The sequence below is a fragment of the Pavona decussata genome, unplaced genomic scaffold, assembly GCF_977016875.1.
Source record: "Pavona decussata unplaced genomic scaffold, jaPavDecu1.1 SCAFFOLD_187, whole genome shotgun sequence".
Classification (NCBI taxonomy): domain Eukaryota; kingdom Metazoa; phylum Cnidaria; class Anthozoa; order Scleractinia; family Agariciidae; genus Pavona; species Pavona decussata.
The window spans coordinates 507,176-525,983 of record NW_028145596.1 but is presented as its reverse complement, the minus strand read 5'-3'; the positions used below and the strand labels follow the sequence as shown (position 1 = coordinate 525,983).

The 18,808-nt window shown below is 39.9% G+C and overlaps 1 protein-coding gene and 1 long non-coding RNA gene across 6 annotated transcripts in view; one reads left to right on the top strand and one right to left on the bottom strand.

Annotated features, from left to right (window-relative positions):
* LOC146462467 (uncharacterized) overlaps nucleotides 1-18,808 on the top strand; it is a 78,030-nt gene that overhangs the window by 14,096 nt on the left and 45,126 nt on the right. For 3 of the 5 annotated variants that reach the window (XM_085085561.1, XM_085085560.1, XM_085085559.1), the window contains exons 6-8: nucleotides 2,338-2,526; nucleotides 3,158-3,274; nucleotides 3,862-4,002. In XM_085085561.1, the coding sequence (XP_084941687.1) occupies nucleotides 2,338-2,526; nucleotides 3,158-3,274; nucleotides 3,862-4,002 (447 nt within the window). Of the gene's footprint in view, nucleotides 1-2,337; nucleotides 2,527-3,157; nucleotides 3,275-3,861; nucleotides 4,003-4,940; nucleotides 8,291-18,808 lie in introns of those variants that run through there. The other 2 variants (XM_085085558.1, XM_085085557.1) reach the window with 1 other exon arrangement.
* LOC146462470 (uncharacterized) lies at nucleotides 9,555-15,939 on the bottom strand. Its single transcript, XR_014857131.1, has 3 exons — nucleotides 15,880-15,939; nucleotides 13,025-13,141; nucleotides 9,555-10,308 (listed from the first exon to the last, which is right to left on the bottom strand). It is a non-coding gene; the product is annotated as an uncharacterized LOC146462470 (long non-coding RNA).

The following is an 18,808-nucleotide window of genomic DNA, read 5'->3' as shown; positions in this document are numbered from 1 at the left end:
TGCCTACAAGAGGTAGTCACTTACGAGAGGTGGTGGCATACGAGAGGTCCAATCTATAGTAATTTGACCCGAAAACTTTTGGTATTTTTGAAAAGTGGTTGCTAATGAGAGGTGGTCGCTTACGAGAGGAGGTCGCAAAGGGAGGTTAGACTGTACTCAAATTTGGTTTTATCACCAGAGTTGATCTGTAAAGAGCAGATGTGAATTGCTTTTTTTCTATTGAATACACTGGCAGTCCAAGCTCATTATTCAATAGCACAAACATAAAATTGATGTATAGGGTATCAGAAATGGCGCATTGGTGAGAGCACTCCCCTCCCACTCGGTATCAATTATGTGTGTTGAGTTTGTTGCTGGTTATCGTCCTTACTCCTAGAGGTTTTCTTTGGGTTCTACAGTTTTCCTCTCTCCACAAAAACCAACATTATGAAATTCCAATTCGATCTGTAAACAATGGAGAGGATAGCCACTCTGTGGCTTACACTGAAATATTTCCCATTTATTTACAGTATTTTATGTTTTTTTTATGTTTAAACTTTGCAAGTTTCGATTTGGGCAAGAAAAGATATAAATTAAAGCAATGCTTCAGTCAGGTCGGTATCATAATTTCCAATATGACTTCCACTGGTGTGACACAAGGTGAACAAAACAATATCATGCTATCTTTCTGACCAAAAGTATTCAATTAGCTCAATCGTGAAGGGAAGGATGGGTACAAAGGTCTCAGAGGTGTATAATGGCGTACAATGAGGCTTTTGTTAAACCTTTATGGCCTTGTTGTATTTGTGATGATATGTCCATTGTCTAGATCTGCCAATCAGCATTAAGTTCAACCATGTGCTCTTATGGTATGTTCATTTCAACATTACTGTGTAGCTAGCCGAGTGCTTAGTTTCAGAATAAAGTTCTGTTGAGTTTACTCTTTATTGAGTGTATTGACCCTGATTTATACAGTATTAAGCTCAAGCTTACAATTTCCCTTAGATTTTCTTCAATGTTTTCATTGAATATTTCAAATCAGGATACAAGGTTTAAACACTTAATTCTCATCAAAGTATCACAGCTGACCCACCTATAAGTACCAACTGAAACCTGTTTCTTTCCGTAAGTTCACCAATGAATGCCTTTGATAATTATTTATTTGTAATTAAGCCTGTGTCTGAGTGCAAGAAAGCAAATAGTAGATGTCTGTACCCAGCCTGTTTATTATATGTACGTAAAAACAGATTGGGACTATAGGTAGTCTTTCAAAATTAATGCTCACATCGATCAAAACATTCTACATTAGTCACAAGTTGTAATAAATTAATTAATTAAATTGGATTAAACCGTGTTCTCTCCAAGGGGGGTATTTTTGTTCTGTATTGTTCTCATTGCTTTAACAAAAATGGCCCAATCAGAATCCATTATCTGCGCTCATGTCAATGTCTGCACAAAAATATCACTGTATTAGCAGGCACTTAGGAAACCCGCGCAGAATGTATGCGCAGTAACAAAAGTAAGCACCGTCCTCAGTTAAACCAAAAAGAAAAAACTAGGTAGAGCAGCTGACATTCTAAAGTACAAGATTGTGTAGCTAAGAGGTACAAGAAAAAAAACAAAAAACAAATTATGTTAATGTAGGTAAGTAATTCAATACCCACAAGCCACCATGGTATGAACAGATTCCCCTACAATTAGCTTCTTCAAATTCTCACACTATACAGTGACACTATGGACAACGTTTGGTAAATCAACAACTCGCCAAATGCGATCTGCAAATTGACAAAAATAGCCTTTTCCTTTTCTACAACATTCTTGATTGAATCCTCCTGGTGCTTATTTAAACTTTTCAATATCGAAAACCTCGCAAACTTTGTTAAACGCGTCCTCCATACTGTCTGCCATTGTGTTTCCATGAGTTACAGGTACACTGCCCAGGAATTTTGTGTGTTGGTTCTGTGTTTTTATGAGGTTATTAACTGTGATTGGCTTGGAATTTCTACGTCACGGAAATCGTTTTGCAGCTCGGGTTCGCAGATGTTGTTTTACAGCAGAGAGAAGTAACAGGCGGAAATACGTCTGTGTTCGCAGGCTATATTTAATAAGCGCCAGCCAGATTTTCAAACCCAATTTGTTGACTACAATGTGAGTTCCTACTATCCAGTAGTCATGAAGCATGACATAGGTGGGGGGAGGGGTGGCATGAGAATATTGCCAGAATAATTCTCACACTGTTCACCAATGCCCCTCTTCCCAACTATGCCTAATTACAGTGTATGCCTACCACTTGCCTCAAATCATGAATGTTTTTAGAGTGTGTCGATAATATTCTAACAATCTGTCTTCCTATTTCAGGTCTTTATGCAGCAGCCTATGATGACAAGGTAGAATGGGTGATAGTAAAAGGTGTGGCCAGTTTTGGAGATCCAACTCAGCCTTCAAGTGGTGACTGGATGGCTTTTGCAAGTACCATGGCAGCCTCTGTTGTGGCAAACATTCTTAACGATCCTCATGTTTTCCAAGGATGGCCGCACTATAGCCAAGGTAAATGTCATCACTGGAAAAGTTGGCTGAAGGACATGATCAATTGAGTCTGGCCTTAAAATATTCTTTTTTAGCTCCTCTTGCCTGTTGTTTTTAATGATGTTCATGTTACTTGTAATACACTTGGTTATCATTTTATTTCATGGACATTTGATGGTTTTGACCCAAAAGAAACAGTAAATTTTACATGTGGCTAAATGTAATTTAGACTAGGTTAAAGTCAAGACAATGCCGGTCAGTGGTTGCCGCTCGTCACGGCTTGGGGGTGACCTTTCACCTCTCTGCTGGGGGCACCTCATTGTTCTCTTTGCATTTCCTTGCTTCCTGACATGTGAGAAAGGCCATTTTGCTTGCTTTCTTTTCAAGCCTTTTTCCCTCTCTGCCCTCCCTTGGTAAGCATTCCACTGATGGGGTTCAGTGTGATGGTGCCTTTGGTGGTGGCTGCTCGCAGGGTTGCCATAAACCTCCTTCCCCATGCCGTCTGGCTCCACCAACCTTTTAGGCACCAGCTCCCAAGCTCATCTGTTGTTGATGAGTTTAATTGCTCTTGAACAATAACCCATACAAATGCATGTTGTGTGTGTGTGTTTTTTTTTAAATTTACCAAGTCGTTTTAAATATTAATTTTCAGGTGACATCAGCGAGCACATGAGCACTGAAATGGGAGAACTGAATATTCCCCATAGCACAGAAAGAAAGGAAAATGAAAAAACGAGAAAAAGAAAGAGAGAAGGAAGCGAGGATGAAGGTCAGTTCCAGTTAGCTATGTACATCAAAAAGCATATGTTGGCAATTGGTCTGTGAAAAAATTACAGGTCTACAGCAATTTGGGCACAAGCTTATTGTACCTGGGCATAACAGTTAACTTTAATATGATCTCTTGTTACAAACAGTGGTTGCAATGTTTAAAGCAGCTGGACAAAGTTGTGTTCACAGATGATCAATTTGCCCTGCAGCTGGTCTTCAATAAAAACCCTGCAATTTATGAAAATGATTTATTTGTTATGCCACATGTGTGGGGTGTCTCTCTATTAAACAATGGTTTGAAGCTTGGAAATAAAAAGGGGGGGGGGGGGCGATCAGATGAGATGGGAAAAAGACGAAACGAGGGTCTTACAGGGTATTAACGTCAAATTGAAAATTAATGCATTGGAAGGAAAACCTAACATTAACACGAAAGTGTTAAAACTTTTATCTTTGTCTTCCTTCTTTCGTTCCTTCTTGCTTGCCCGCCCGTCTTTCCATTGTTTTTCAAAAACCGCAAAGGTGATTCATGGCTGGATAGTAGATTACACAGAATGTTTATTAGAATTTGTTTTGAATGTTGATCTTCAGATGACCTCAGCGAGAAAGTTGAGCAGACGAGAAAAGAAACCAAGAAAAGGAAAAAGGAGAAGAAAAGAAAAAAAAGGGAAAGAGAAGAAAAACGAGAAGAAAAGAGACGGAAAGGGCGAGGAGAAGAAAAGAAGGATGAAGGTTAGTTCCAGTTAGTTTCATGTATGGAAAAGTCTAAGCTGGGTATAATTCATGGAAGCAGTCTAACAATTAAACGGTTCTTGCTGTCCTTAAAGACGAAGTATTTGTTTTTGTGAAAGGAATTATAGAGAATTATGAAGAAGTTGCACCGAACCATTTCATTTGTTATCAGTAATTAATTACAAATGTGCGGGATATACGTTGATGCATGGACCACGAAAAAACATTTACAGTTATTCCAAACTGATACACATAATTCTTCATGGAAAGAAAAAATGTCATAACTTCAAGAGTAAAAACGTTCCTGGGTCGTTTTCTTTTCACCGCGCGTGGCCTGGTATAATATTCAACAACAGTCCTGCTGTACAATTCCTGATTGAAAGTAACCAAAAGTAAACAAGCTGTCCAAAGCAAAAACGTTGAGAAGAATCTAGACTTGGAAACTCTCAAGTGTCGAATATGAGGAATTAAGATTGGAGGAGTTGCAAACCTGTAGAAGCTTAATTTTCTACAAAGAAACGTAGATGAAGAAGTCGGGACAATAAGAGGTGTGGATATAAGTCTGCTTCTGATTCGCAACCAAAGAATCGTCTCGTAGAAAGATAAACCTCACAACGAAAAGGAAGTGGCACGATTTTGTCTTCTTTACAAAATTGACAGAAAACTATTATCTTTATTGAGGCTATGGCTCTGAGAGTTGTTTGCAATACCCATCTCCTAGATTGTGTTAATCTTTTAATTAATTAATTGGCTACAGTTTGGTACTGAAAATTAGCAAACTCTGGTTTGTTCGAAAAGCGAAACCAGTACAGGAATCTGACGGTTTGTGAAATAAAATATCACTATCAGATTTTTATCCCAAATATATTCGGCCGCGAAAAGCTTTCTCGACATACAAATTGGCTGCTGTAATGTTTATTTTCTTTTCCTCAATCCAGATAATTCTCAATTGCAAGCAGCCGTACAAAAGATAAAGGACGATATCTTAGCAGACACGGAGCGGCTTACAGATCTTCAACAACCCTTCAGAACTAATCCAGGTGAAGGCCCAGAAGCTAAAGATCTGAGTACGGACCAAATATACGTAAATGCAGTAATTCATGAAGGCAGAGTGAGATATAACTTTCCCACAGATAGATGGGAACAACTCAAAGTGTACCCCACACCCAATGCGAGCCAGTCCAAGTCTGTACGGCCAGAGGACATCTTTGATGCGCAGCACAACAATGTTCTCGTTGTTGGTCGTCCCGGCATTGGCAAAACGATGCTGTCTACTAAGCTTCTTCGAATGTGGGCATCTGGTAACCCCAAGATGAAAACGCATTTTGACATGGCCTTCCTTTTAAAATTCAGGCACTTAAACTCGGAAACGGACCTCAATCTTTATGAGCTGTTGCATCGCGCAGAAACATTAGGACGTTTGGATGACGAGGTCTGGAGCTATGTTATAGAGAACCCCACCAAAGTTCTCTTGATTTTCGATGGAATTGATGAATTCTCTGCAAGGTCAGACGTAGCCCAAGATGACTCATATTACAAGAACACTGGGGAGGCGAAAATGCCCCTCCGTTGTCTCTACAGCAAACTAGTGTCAGGAAAACTTCTCTGTGGTTCTACGGTGATAACGACAACAAGACCAACTGCTGTGGAATGCGTTAGAAACCTAAAATTCAAAAGGACAGTTGAAATTCTTGGATTTCCACCTGAGCAAATTGAGGACTATGTGGAGAAGTTTACAGAAGGTGATCACGTCGCGAAAGAAACAATATGGCAACACATCAGCACAAACATCAACCTCTTTTCACTGTGCTATATCCCCGTGAATTGTTTTATCATATGTCATTGCTTGCTACACTTGATAATGCTCTCTATCTTTGATGGAGGTCTTGAGCTCCCAACAAAGATGACCGAAATTTACAGCATGACCGTCAAGATTTTCTTCTATAAGCACAATCGTGATGACAAATACAGCTGCTCTAAAACCGACCTTGGGACGTACATGTACAAACCATTTAAACAGCTTCATCCCGAAAATGAAATGGTGTTTAAGAGACTGGGAAAAATTGCTTTTCATGGCATTAAACAAGGAAGATTAATCATTGAATCAAACGAAATTGATGGACTGGAGCATTGTGGACTACTTCACCGTTTGCCTGACGCCAAGCCCCGTTCACTTAGTGAACAGCCCAAAGCACAGTACTGTTTCTTGCACTTAACAGTGCAGGAATTTTTCGCTGCTAAGCATGTAACGGACACCATGACTAAAGAGGACTTGCGAAGATTTATTGCTGATCACATCAACGAAGGTGCATGGCAAGTAGTGATACAGTTTGTTGCTGGGCTGTTGGAGCCTGATCCAGACCAAGAAATGTCCAATGTTGATATTTTTAGTGAACTTCTTCCTGTGTCGACAGAGGAGCTACGCGAGGCTCCCTGGTTGGAAAAGACAAGAATACTGTCCTTCTGGCCAGTTAAGGGAGACAAAAAATTAGCCCTGAACTTATTTAAATGTTTGTACGAGATCAATGTAAAGCAGCAGTCTGCAATACAAAGCAAATTTGCAGAAATTAGTTTTGATGAGGTATGTTTTCGGAGTTGTTCGGTAGCACCTATAGAGTGTGCAGCTGTATTGCATGTCCTTAAAAATGTTAAGAGAGACTTGTACTTGAATTTGTCAGGGAACGGTATGTTGGGTTGTGTAGAGATTGGTCATGCACTTAAAGATGTAAATAATAAACTCACTGGGTTAAGCCTGGAGAATAACGATATAGGAGACCAAGGAGCAGCACACCTGTGTGATGCACTAAAGGATAAAAATTGTAAACTCACTAAATTGAATCTTAGGTTTAACAATATAGGAAAACAAGGAGCAGCACAACTGTGTGATGCACTAAAAGATAAAAATTGTGAACTCACTAACTTGGACCTTAGTTATAACGAGATAGGAAAAAAAGGAGCAGCACACCTGTGTGATACATTAAAAGATAAAAATTGTAAACTTACTTACTTGTACCTTAGTTATAACGAGATAGGAAAACAAGGAGCAGCACACCTGTGTGGTGCACTAAAAGATAAAAATTGTGAACTCACTAACTTGGACCTTTGTGGTAACCATATGGGAAAACAAGGAGCAGCACACCTGTGTGATGCACTAAAAGATAAAAATTGTAAACTCACTAACTTGTACCTTAGTAGTAACTATATAGGAGATCAAGGTGCAGCACACCTGTGTCATGCACTAAAAGATGAAAATTGTAAAATCGCTTTCTTGAATCTTACTAATAACACTATAGGAGACCGAGGAGCAGCACAACTGTGTGATGCACTAAAAGATAAAAATTGTAAACTCACTAACTTGAACCTTAGGTATAACAGTATAGGAGACCAAGGAGTAGCACACCTGTGTGATGCACTAAAAGATAAAAATTGTAAACTCACTAACTTGAACCTTAGTATTAACGGTATAAGAGATCCAGGAGCAGCACATCTGTGTGATGCATTAAAAGATGAAAACTGTAAACTCACTAACTTGCACCTTAGTGAGAACGGTATAGGAGACCAAGGAGTAGCACACCTGTGTGATGCACTAAAAGATAAAAATTGTAAACTAACTAACTTGAACCTTGGGCATAACCATATAAGAGACCAAGGAGCAGCACACCTGTGTGGTGCTCTAAAAGATAAAAATTGTAAACTCACTGACTTGGACCTTAGTGATAACAATATAGGTGAAGAAGTAATGGCACACCTGTGTGTTGCACGAAAAGATGTACGTTGTCAAGTTATGTATTAGTTCGCTCGACACACGGAAAACCCGTAAGCAAAGAGAGAGCGCTGTTCAATTGAGTATCACAAAACCGTAACCATAGTGATTACTGTTAACGTACCCGAAAAGACGAAAACAACACAATGAATTAATCAACCGCAAGAAAATGTGAGTAAATGGCCTTAAACTCGAAAAACCCTTCTAAGCATGTCGGGATTGTTTTTGATTTAATGTCTTATAATTGAGAAAGTGGCCAACCGAACCATTTGTCGACCGAAGGAAAGGAAATGGGAAATGTTTACTTTGGATGCTCAATTGAAAATCGCTCTAACAATCAATCCGATACTGATGTATTTAGATATGAAATACCTGCATAAAATACAAGTGTAATTAATAATCTGCTCAGAACATGGCTCTCAGAGCTAAAACCCAAAATGTTGTTTTTCTGTCAGTGTCATATATTCCATATTTATTCTCAACAGGAATGTATGTGTAGAGGAACAAATAAACAATTAAAGTAAACATTTGCGTAAAGACCGTACACACCCACAGAGAACGAAAAGACGACAAGATAAAAGTACTTTCCTCCTTTGGGAACAAACGATAAGAAACACGAAACAGCTGACGAAAGGACAACAGGAAGGCTTGGACGTATATGGCCGGTGTCAAATGACTTGAGGTCGAAGGACTTGAAGCACCATAGGGTGAAGGGTGTGTCACTTGCCACTTGTACAATTTTTCCGGAAGTTATAGCTCTTTATAAATGAATGTTTGGTATATCAACAGACTTGATAATTAAAGGTAAATTGGCTACCGTAAAGATATTCGAGTGCTGACGTTTCGAGCCGTAGCCTTTAGAGATAGAAAGATCCTAGCACCATGTAAACTACTTTCGCTCGGAAGATCCTAGTACTAGGGACAAAAAGAACATACATGGCGGCAGCCGGGCGTTCAGCTGCTCAAGGCTGCCTGTTATTCTTCTTTTCCTTCTCCACTTGGTAACCACTTCGACCGAAATTTCTGCATGTAAAGGAAACGAAAAGTTTTTCCGCCTTCTCGGATCTTCCTAGTGCAAGGATCTTCCTCCCTCCATGTAAACAGCCCCTTAGTTTTCAACTCTGTTGATAAACCAAACATTCGTCGCTTCTACTCCCCACTGAAGCAGTATCACAGCATCTTTAGAAACCAACTTTCTTATCCATTATGGCTCTTTATAGTCTGACAGCAAACTTAAGCGTTTGTAATTTAAGCATGGTGCCCTATTGTGCTACTGCGCATACGTTTAGCGCATCTCAGAATTGACCGAGAAACTCTGATTTCTTATGGGCTGGGGCTACTAATTGAAAATTTTTTTTGCGCGGTTTATTTCTATGCGGAAAAAGAAGATCTTGGTAAGGGTTACTAAATCTGTATTGGGAAGCACCATCCTACCCGAATATGTGAAAAAATGGCCGATGAAAACTTGGGCGCTTTTCTGGAAACGACAGCGAATCGCAGGTTTCATGGCCCCAGGAAGGTTCACGGGCTAGATTCACGAAGGCCTTCTTAGTTTAAAATTCCGGTGGAGCCTTTGTTAGGATAGTCATGCAACGGTTCTTCCCATGTTACGAATAAACTGGTAACTTTATTCAACATGGAACGAATTTCCAACTTATCAACAATGCCTTAAAATTTACAAAGAATTATTATTAGAATGTTACTGATTCCAATATAGCATGGCCAATCGTTTCTCTTTCATTGAAATAAACTGCTCGGTTTACAGGAGGATGGCAACATTCTTGCACGAGTAGTTATTTTAATTTGATTCGACTCCTACCCCTGGGATAGGCCTGCTTAAAAGTGTTTTGTTCCGGGGGTTTCCTTAGGGTGGTAACAACAAGAATTGAACCGCGCATATATGAGAACTAATGAGAAGCGTTTTCTTGGGGGTATTGTTCATTGTGCTCCGCTACATGGCGAATTGAAGTATGAGCGCTGAAGTGAAAGCTAATGATCAACAGAGAGATTCTTTTATTAACGTGCAAACAAGGGTCTCAGTGCGACATATATTTAGGACGAGCGGCGAGCGAAGCGAACGGCGAGAAGATTGGGGAAGGGGCGCCCCAATCCTCTCGTGGTAAGCGCCACGGACGTTCCCTGCCAAGGTGGTTAGACCCCAGATAGGAGAGCTTGCTTTCAAGCTACTTTTAATTGAGGTTTTGCCACTTTCAGAGGGCAAAAAGTATTTTGTAAATAGCATTTTTCTGATAACATAACAGTGGACAAATAAAGTTATTTGATATGATTTGATTTGAAAGGGTTATGCGAACGAAAGTCCGTTGTTTTGTATGATTCATGGATAGTACATCTTTTTCTCTCTTCTCAATCCAGTGTCTGTTCTCGTTTTTTCCTCCCGACGCCCGCATCAGAAGATTGATGACTCCTTGCTTAACACCAGCGTTTCTTCACTCGATCTGTTTGACTAAATGGAGCCTTGCCAGACCAGCTGCGCATCCTGAGGCAAGCCACGAAAAAGCTTGCTTATTAGGGTTGAAACGAACCTGGGGAAAACAAACTTTGAACTGAGTAATCAGTGTTCTAATAACGACTAGTGTAAGAGAGTGTTAATCGATATCCTTTTCAGTTCAAAGAATACATTATCACGATCGACTAAAACACAGCCAAAGAGGTGCGGTAGTCAAATGGTGATGCGGGGTGGGGGGGGGGGGGGGGGTGGAGGGAGTCCTCACAAGTTTTCTACGGGAAGGTTCCTCATCGAGGTCCAAACCCCTAACCTTTTATGAAAAGAAAAGGTAATCCTTTCCACATACCTAAACTTACAGTTCTCCCCCAGGGTCGTCGACACTTCATCTCCTTAAATCCCTTCCCTTCAATATACCTCCAGCATGATTAAAAGGCACCCTTTTTGGGTGGGCTCGATGACCATCCACTGTTTGGAAAATGTGGCGGCGCCCTCTCTTTGGAGCCTCTGTTGAGGCCTCAAATGTAATAAATGTCCCTAAATGTAATAAAGGTCCTAAGTGTAATAATTTTCGGCCCTAAATGTAATAAAGGTCCTTAGTGTAATAACTTTAAGCCCTAAATGTAATAAAGCTCTCGAATGTAATATATGTTCTGCTTCATATGAAATCACAGTGATAAATATGTAAGATTTAACTGCATTTTGATTTATTATACAAAAGCAAGAAGGCCGAAATGTGTCTAGGGGATCCCGATTACATTTTACCTTGAATACTCAACACCCACTGAAATAGAAGCCTTACGTCAAGTGTCACATATGCCACTTTAATCTGCAGGTCCTATTCTACAGGGGCCAACAGTGACGGCAGAAATAGTAAATTTTAACTTAGGCCTTTTTAATGTAAATGTTTCACCTTGTGATCTTTTTAAATACACAACGAATGGATGCGAAAAATGTCACAGTACGGGAACTTGAGTGTTAACTGTACCGCGCTTGAACAGTGGCGAAACTGTCAATAAACCGCCTCCAATAGCCTGTTAGCTTGAGATGAAGTCTGCTTTATGTATGTCTTTAATTTTTTCTGTCGAGTCTTTCTGTTTGTGGCTAAAAGTTTTACATTCAAAAAGTGTTTTTGACTTCATTTCTCTACTTTTCTTCAAAGCAGGATTCGTAAGGGCATAGAAAAATCGCTTGTGGAATTTGAGAATGTAATATTATAGGCCTGGAAAATCGTGCATCTGGGCGGATCATGAGAAGTCATTAAAAGTAATATCCCTGCTACAAAATCAAAGTAAGGAAGTTATTAAAACAGTTTATTAGAGATTTTCCATATAAGCTTCAGTACTATTTTTGATAAATGAATGACAGAATAGTCTGCCAAAATGAGCTTCCAAATGCTACAATCTAATTCAACTTAAAAATTTGACTGTTTAGATACAAATCACTATTTGCAAAAGCTTTAAAGGTACGCGGAAATTAACGCAATTTTTTCGAAAATTTGCATTAACCTTCTATTATTTGAGCACGATGAAGCAAGATCGTTTTAAGTTGTATGCTGCTACCATAAGACATTGACAAAATAAATTCAAGCAAAAATTAGCAAAGGAAGGGGAATTTTGGCCATTTGCCTGACTGATGACGCCATCACTATTCAATCATCAAAGACATGAGGTCAAACCGTGATGGGACTCAGTCAATGACCTTTATTACATTTAAGGCCAAAAGGTTTTACACTTAGGACCTTTATTACATTTAGGGCCGAAAGTTATTACACTTAGGACCTTTATTACATTTAGGGCCGAAAGTTATTACACTTAGGACCGTTATTACATTTAGGGCCGAAAGTTATTACACTTAGGACCGTTATTACATTTAGGGCCGAAAGTTATTACACTTAGGACCGTTATTACATTTAGGGCCGAAAGTTATTACACTTAGGACCTTTATTACATTTAGGGCCGAAAGTTATTACACTTAGGACCGTTATTACATTTAGCGCCGAAAGTTATTACACTTAGGACCTTTATTACATTTAGGGACATTTATTACATTTGAGGCCTCAACAGCCTCCCCGTAAAGTCCATTATAGGGAGTAACCCCACCCCTAGCCTGCGTAGCAGGTGTAACCGTGGAGGGACGGAAGTGCGGGAGGGGGGGGGGGGGGACTAAAAAGTGAAAAAGAGGGGAGAGTCCCCCATTTCTCTCACTTTTTCTCGCTCTCCCTCCCACTCCCCCTCCCCGATTACGTCTGCTTAGTAGGCTACTCCCCCCTCCGAGTGAAGTGGTTAGCGGTTTGTATTTAAAGGGTCGGTAATTCGCGGCTTGGCGGGTCTCTCGATTGCTGTGTTGTTTTAGGGCCGGTTTACATGGAAAGCGGGTAGCCTGCAGAACAGGCGTTATTTTTATTATTTTTTGCGTTTTTTTTTTCAGGCGTGCGGAGGCAATCGCGCACAATCTTTACGAGAGAAAAAAAAAACGGTTAAAAATGCACTGCCTGGGAACCAAGGACCCTTGGTATAGATTGAAGGAGTAAGGGTTATTTCAAAATCGGATCTCCAAACAGGGGGACCTATCTAAGAGGGGAACTAAACAAAGAGGGCTGGCTAGCTTTTACGGCGGGTAATAAAATGCGTAAGCTTATAATCCATTGCATGTGGATAAAAAAATAGTAATAATAATAAAAATGGCGCTTGCAACACAAATTACGACACAACATTTTTTCTTTTACGCTTGCGGTAGCTGTGACAGGAGCACAAGGAACACGTTATATCTACAGCGTCACGCAATCTCCCTACCTTGTGTATAGCCTGGGGATTGTACAAACAGTCATACGGGACATTCTGCATGGAGTCTGGATTTAAAAGACGTTTAACATCTGGATCGGACTTGGTTATAGCATTTGCAAACTCAAGCTACAGATACAAAGGAAGATCATGTGCACCGCTTAGCAACACACCATAACAGTTGTTATTACGGCTCCACAGTAGAGCTGAATATTGAGGGCAGTTCTTGCTGGTTTTGCGCCATGACCTCCTGGACCGCTTACCTCATTATAGTCTATTCTGTGGCCAGTCACGTGCGAATGTATATGAATAATGCAACAAAAGCAAGGCTGAGAATGATGTATTATTTATGGGATGACACAGGCATACTCGGAAAACAGAAAATCCGAGCGCTCCTATTAGAACTCGAACCTAAGACATTCAGATTACTAGTTCGGATGCTCTACCAATAAGGTTCAGGAGACTCTTGGGAGCTAAGGCCGCTAAACTGGGTTCATGGGACAAAGATCTTGGATACTGCTAGGATTGGAATGTCAATGTCTGGCATATGCGCAATGGAAATAAATAAAAGCAAGGCTGATTCCACCTGCAATTGATATAACCCTTTCTTATTTCATTGCTTTTAACTTCCATTGATGACAGCAATTACCCTTCAAAATGATTTCTATTTGGAGCTTACTTGTAATGAAAGACAAGCAACACTTTTCGACGGAACAAACTAGTGTAAACACCAACTGGTAGCTCGTTAGATTTTCTAAAAGTCCTTTCCTTCCTCTTTCCTCGACTAGTGAGCAAGTCTAAGTGTTTTTCACGGTAATTCCTCATAACCCACCTGGGATAACAATTTTGCCTTAAAAAATTAACTCTATTATTCAGTATAAGATTTAAGGGCCCCAAAGTATGAAACTCAATTAGTAAAAATTCAAAAACCCTCTCTATTTCAAACTTTAAGGAATCAGTAAAAAGCGATCTTGTCAAAGATTATTAGTTTCTTGTATTCTTATTAGCAGTTGTGTCGTTTCCCAAATTACCTGTAAATTAGCCATTTGTTTAGTTTTGTCACCTATCCAAGCCTTAATGTTTTTTTCTGCTATAGTTGAATATATATAGCTTGTTATTATTTGCCTTAGCTATTGTGTTCTCTCAGTTATATTACTGTTTTGTATCATATTTAAATTTAACTATTCTAGACTTTCCTCACAGCGTACAATTAGCGTTTTCCTCTCCTCTTTTTCCTTTTATGTGTGTACATTTGTGTTTCAGCTTTCTTGCTGACCTGTATTTTATTTCTACTTAATACTAATGTCAACTGGCTGCCTGGCTCCGCTAGCCCCTCTGGTTATTCCAGGCAGCCAGTACTCTAATTATTACTTTTAATATTTTCTTTGTTGTAATTTTATTTTCGAGCAAGAGTGAGTACAAATAAAGATTGATTGATTGTTTGTAAACCACTGAAACTTCAACATAGATCATGCATGCTTTGCGTGCCTATGTTTTTTTTTTTACTGCTGGATGGAGGATTGCTGTGCAATAAAGACACCATCTTTTGTGTTTGCAGTGTTTTGTTGTGGTTTGGTGAGTTGTGTTTGAGTATAGTGGTTTTGATTACTTCCCTTACTATACTGAAAATTTCAACGCTATTGTAGTCAACCCAGTCGTGAAAATGCGACCTTATCTAACGGCACACCGCCATTAGCCATTACATCCTCAAACTCATTAATAATTCATCAAGAGAAAACAAAGAAATTCACTACGGTGACCGTGGTTTGAAGATGTGTTTCTAACTACAGTCGAACCTGTATATAACGGCCACCCTCGGGACTTGAGTAACTGACCGCTTAATACAGGTGGCCGCTTAATACAGGATCACTAAAAATACTCACTGGGCGTGGTCTAATGTCAATTTTAGTGGCGTATCATCCAAAAACACTTCACGCAAGGAAACAATAGGAGAATCAACACTCTTTCAAGTGATCAATACTTCAAACAAAGTTCAGAGCCAACTTGTAACTTAACGGTATGATACATGCAACATTATGTAAAAAAACTATGCAATAAATTGTACTCTACTCTCCTAGACGGTATACAGTGCTCTATTTCTATGACTTACAGTTCACAACAAAATATCTCATTCCGTCATTTCATAGTTGTTACGCTCAATGTTCAATGTCACATGGCTGAAGAACAAGTTAATTAAAGATGAATTTCTTGCTAAAGAGTGAAGCATATTCAAAACAAACTTTTTTTTAGCGTTCGTGATTAGTGCTGTACTTCAGCACATTGCGGACATCTGAAAAGCGTTAACTATATTAAACGGCCGAGTATCAGCTCACAGTAGCTTTGTACATGTTATTTCTTTATAGTGATGCTGGATCGCATTTTAAACACAATAAAATACCGCATAAAATAACATATGGCTTAGTTTCCATCCAAGGGTGGCCGCTTAATACAGGTAAAAATAACAAAGAAAGACAAACATAGGACTGCTACAGGGTGGCCGCGGCCGCTTAATAGAGGTGGCCGCCTAATACAGGTAACAAATACAGAGTTTGTATGAGCAAACAATCGGGACTTTAAAAACCGGCCGCTTAATAGAGGGTGGGCGCTTAATACAGGGCCGTTATATACAGGTTCGACTGTACCATAAAATTTTGCCAACTTTAGCCTGGAATTTCTCCAAGAATTAATGATCATTTGAGAAGCCACATCAAACACTCGAAAGAGTGTTTCATCAGATATCTAAACACCTCGAAGTCGTTTAAAAAAAAAAAAAAACTCGGCGCTTCTCGGTGTTTGGAAATTAGAGGAAACACTCTTCCTCGTGTTTGATCAATTACATGAAGAATACACATAGATGAGCGTCTTACAGTATTAACGTCATGAAAGACCAGTTTGTGTTGTTGAAGAACTTCTTGAGTGGATTGAGGAACAGAACAGAGATTCCCACTTTCCTTTCCTTTAATAAATCACCAGTGTCCTTATCCTCGAGTGTCGTGGTGTCTTCCATTTCTTGGCTGCCATTTTCGTTACCAGGTTCTGATGCATCTTGGAGCTTTCCTAAATACCCTGTTGACGAACAAAGAAAACTCCTTTTAGTCAATAGATAATCGAATCTCTACATCAGGCCCCAGTTGTTCAAAGAACGAATAATTTTATCCACTGGATTGGTCGCTATCCGGCAGATAAAATGTGTGCAAGATTTTCACGATAGCCCTATAATTTGTGGATAGAGTAGAAGCACATAACAAATTCAAGTATGGGATTGTGTGGAAAACTTGCCAAAAAGTGTTAGTTGGAGTACATTTGCTCCGCTGGATAGTGACTTATCCAGTGGATAAAGTTATCCGCTCTTTGAACAACTGGGGCCAGGGTGACACAGGGAGGCGGCGTGGCCGAGTGATTAGAGGTGCAGTCATGTCCAATATAGACAAACTGATACGGTTTGAAAAAAAAAAAAAAAAAACAGCCTCGCGATCCGTACGGAAAGACAATTGTCGGTCTGTATGCGGACGTAAAATTGCATCTCATTAAGGGGACTTGAATATTACCATGTCTTATCTGAGCGAGGGGTTTATACGGTTTGACGATCCGTACAGTTTGTACAGATCGTTTTATGGATACTGGTTATCTGCGCACTGTATAAATTGTCTAATATATATTCAGCCCGTCTGGCTGAACCACAAATTGAAAATGTCACTGCAGAGCAAAGTCAATGTATATTTTAAACGAATACTTTGCACTGAGAGAAACACTCGAGAAAGTGAATTTTAATTGGAGGCTATTCGAGTGAGTCGTAAGTTACTATTAAGCGTTAAATTTCGTTCTGTTGGTTTTAAACTGTATTCTGCAGTCTTTGTATCGATAAGAAATGTGTCCGTGACGTTTATTCTGAGACCCGCTTAATACGGTCCCCCGGATAATACGGTAAAGGTAAGGGTTAAGAGTAAAGGGGTGACCCTCCGGGCGGAACCTCCCCGGTATGACACTTTATTGAGTACCTCCGACTCTCCGACCCTCCCCTCATCACACTATTCGGAATGTGAGAATAATAAACAGATTGTCAGATCGGTCTTAAAGGGACTATATCACCCAGGCGCATACGCGTGTTAATGAGAAGCACTTTGAAATCGTTGGCCCAACAGTTTTCCAAATACCGTCTGAGAGTCCAGGAAGCTGTTTTCATTTGTTTGAATCGCATTCATCTTCGGAAAGTTACGTGAATTTTTAATGTACAAACGTTCTTTACTAATTACAGAACCTAGCTGCTAATAACGATATTTTTGAAAGCTTTTGCAATGGCGGAAAAACAAAAATGCTGCGACAAGTTTTGTGCAAATTAGTCTCAAACTTTAAATAAAAGTTGTAAGGCATAAACTAGGGTACTTTGCATTTTGCCAAAATTTTCGGTTGGAAATTTCGGAATCTTTTCGTGTTAAATGGAAAGGCTTTTTTCCATTCGTTTCAAACTTGTAATCTCATTGGTAGATCAAAAGACGTACGTGATGACGCAATGATGACGCAAGAAGACAACACAATGAAGATTTCGTACAAATGGAGCAGGAATTTCCAATCCGATCCTTTGAAACTGAAGAAGTGAAGTACCTCCCCAACATCGTCCGTTTTCTCCGGAAAATTTCCGTTTGATGCGCACGTTCTATTTACATTCTAACCCGCTGAACCGAAAATTTGGCTGAATGGACAGTGTCCCTACTGTTTGAAAACGCACGAAATTCAAGCAAATTATTTTACGCTTGAACACCGCTACATAAACGCTTTACTTACAAACTTGGAAAACTTCTTTTTCTCCAGGAACACTCCTTCTACTTCACCCGCGGTATCTCTACACGCTGAAAGCTTGCTCCAATCGGAAACGGACACACTCTGCCGGGACCTAGAAAACAACAGAATTAAAAAAAACATTCAAAATCATTAATAATTCATAAGCCCATTGATCTATCAAATGGTCGATAAAACATCACGTGCAGTGGTTTCAAAACCCGATAAAACCTCCTCCAACGTTCACAAAAGCATTATTGTTATGAACTGTCTTGACACACGCTTTCCAGGAACGTTTTTGAAGCCGTTCAAAAAACTCGCAGCACTTGTTTTATCGGCTCTCAAACCACTCGGCTGCGCCTCGTGATTTTAAATCCCGATAAGACACTGCTGCTCGTGTTTTAAACATTACAATATACACTCTTTGGTCTAAGCCCATTTACACGAGCAAAAAGATCGGCACGGCACCCCAAAATTTCGGTACGGTGTCGCCAAATTTTTTGGCACGGCACTCCTGATTTTAAACGTGTAAACACAGCGTGCCCAAAAATAATACGGCACCGGTGCCCGAAATTTTAGGGGCGCCGAGACCACCTCGCGAGGTGGTCTCTGGGGTGCCGTGCCGATCTTTTTGCTCGTGTAAATGGGGTTCTAATCTCGAGAGCTGTTTGAGGTTTAGAACAACAACCCAAGCACTGCAAAATCTGTGTAAACTCTCCTCTTAACTCGCCGCTCTGAATCGAGTGTCAGCATCTCACAGGCAAGCGGAGATTGTGTTTTGCAGGAAGCTGGGAGTGATACCTTCGATGATGACAATATCCCTCTTGAAAAACCGGCTTCCAGCAGTTGGAGTGACAGTGATAGCGATGTACCGTTAAGCGTACCTCGCGAAACTTAATTACATAGGATGCAAGACCTGAGGCCGGAGGTTTATGATTTCCTTGAATTGCATTGCAACAAAAATAAAAGCAATCCATGTTTAATAGGGTGGGTCCTGTAATTTTAAACCTTTATTTAAGG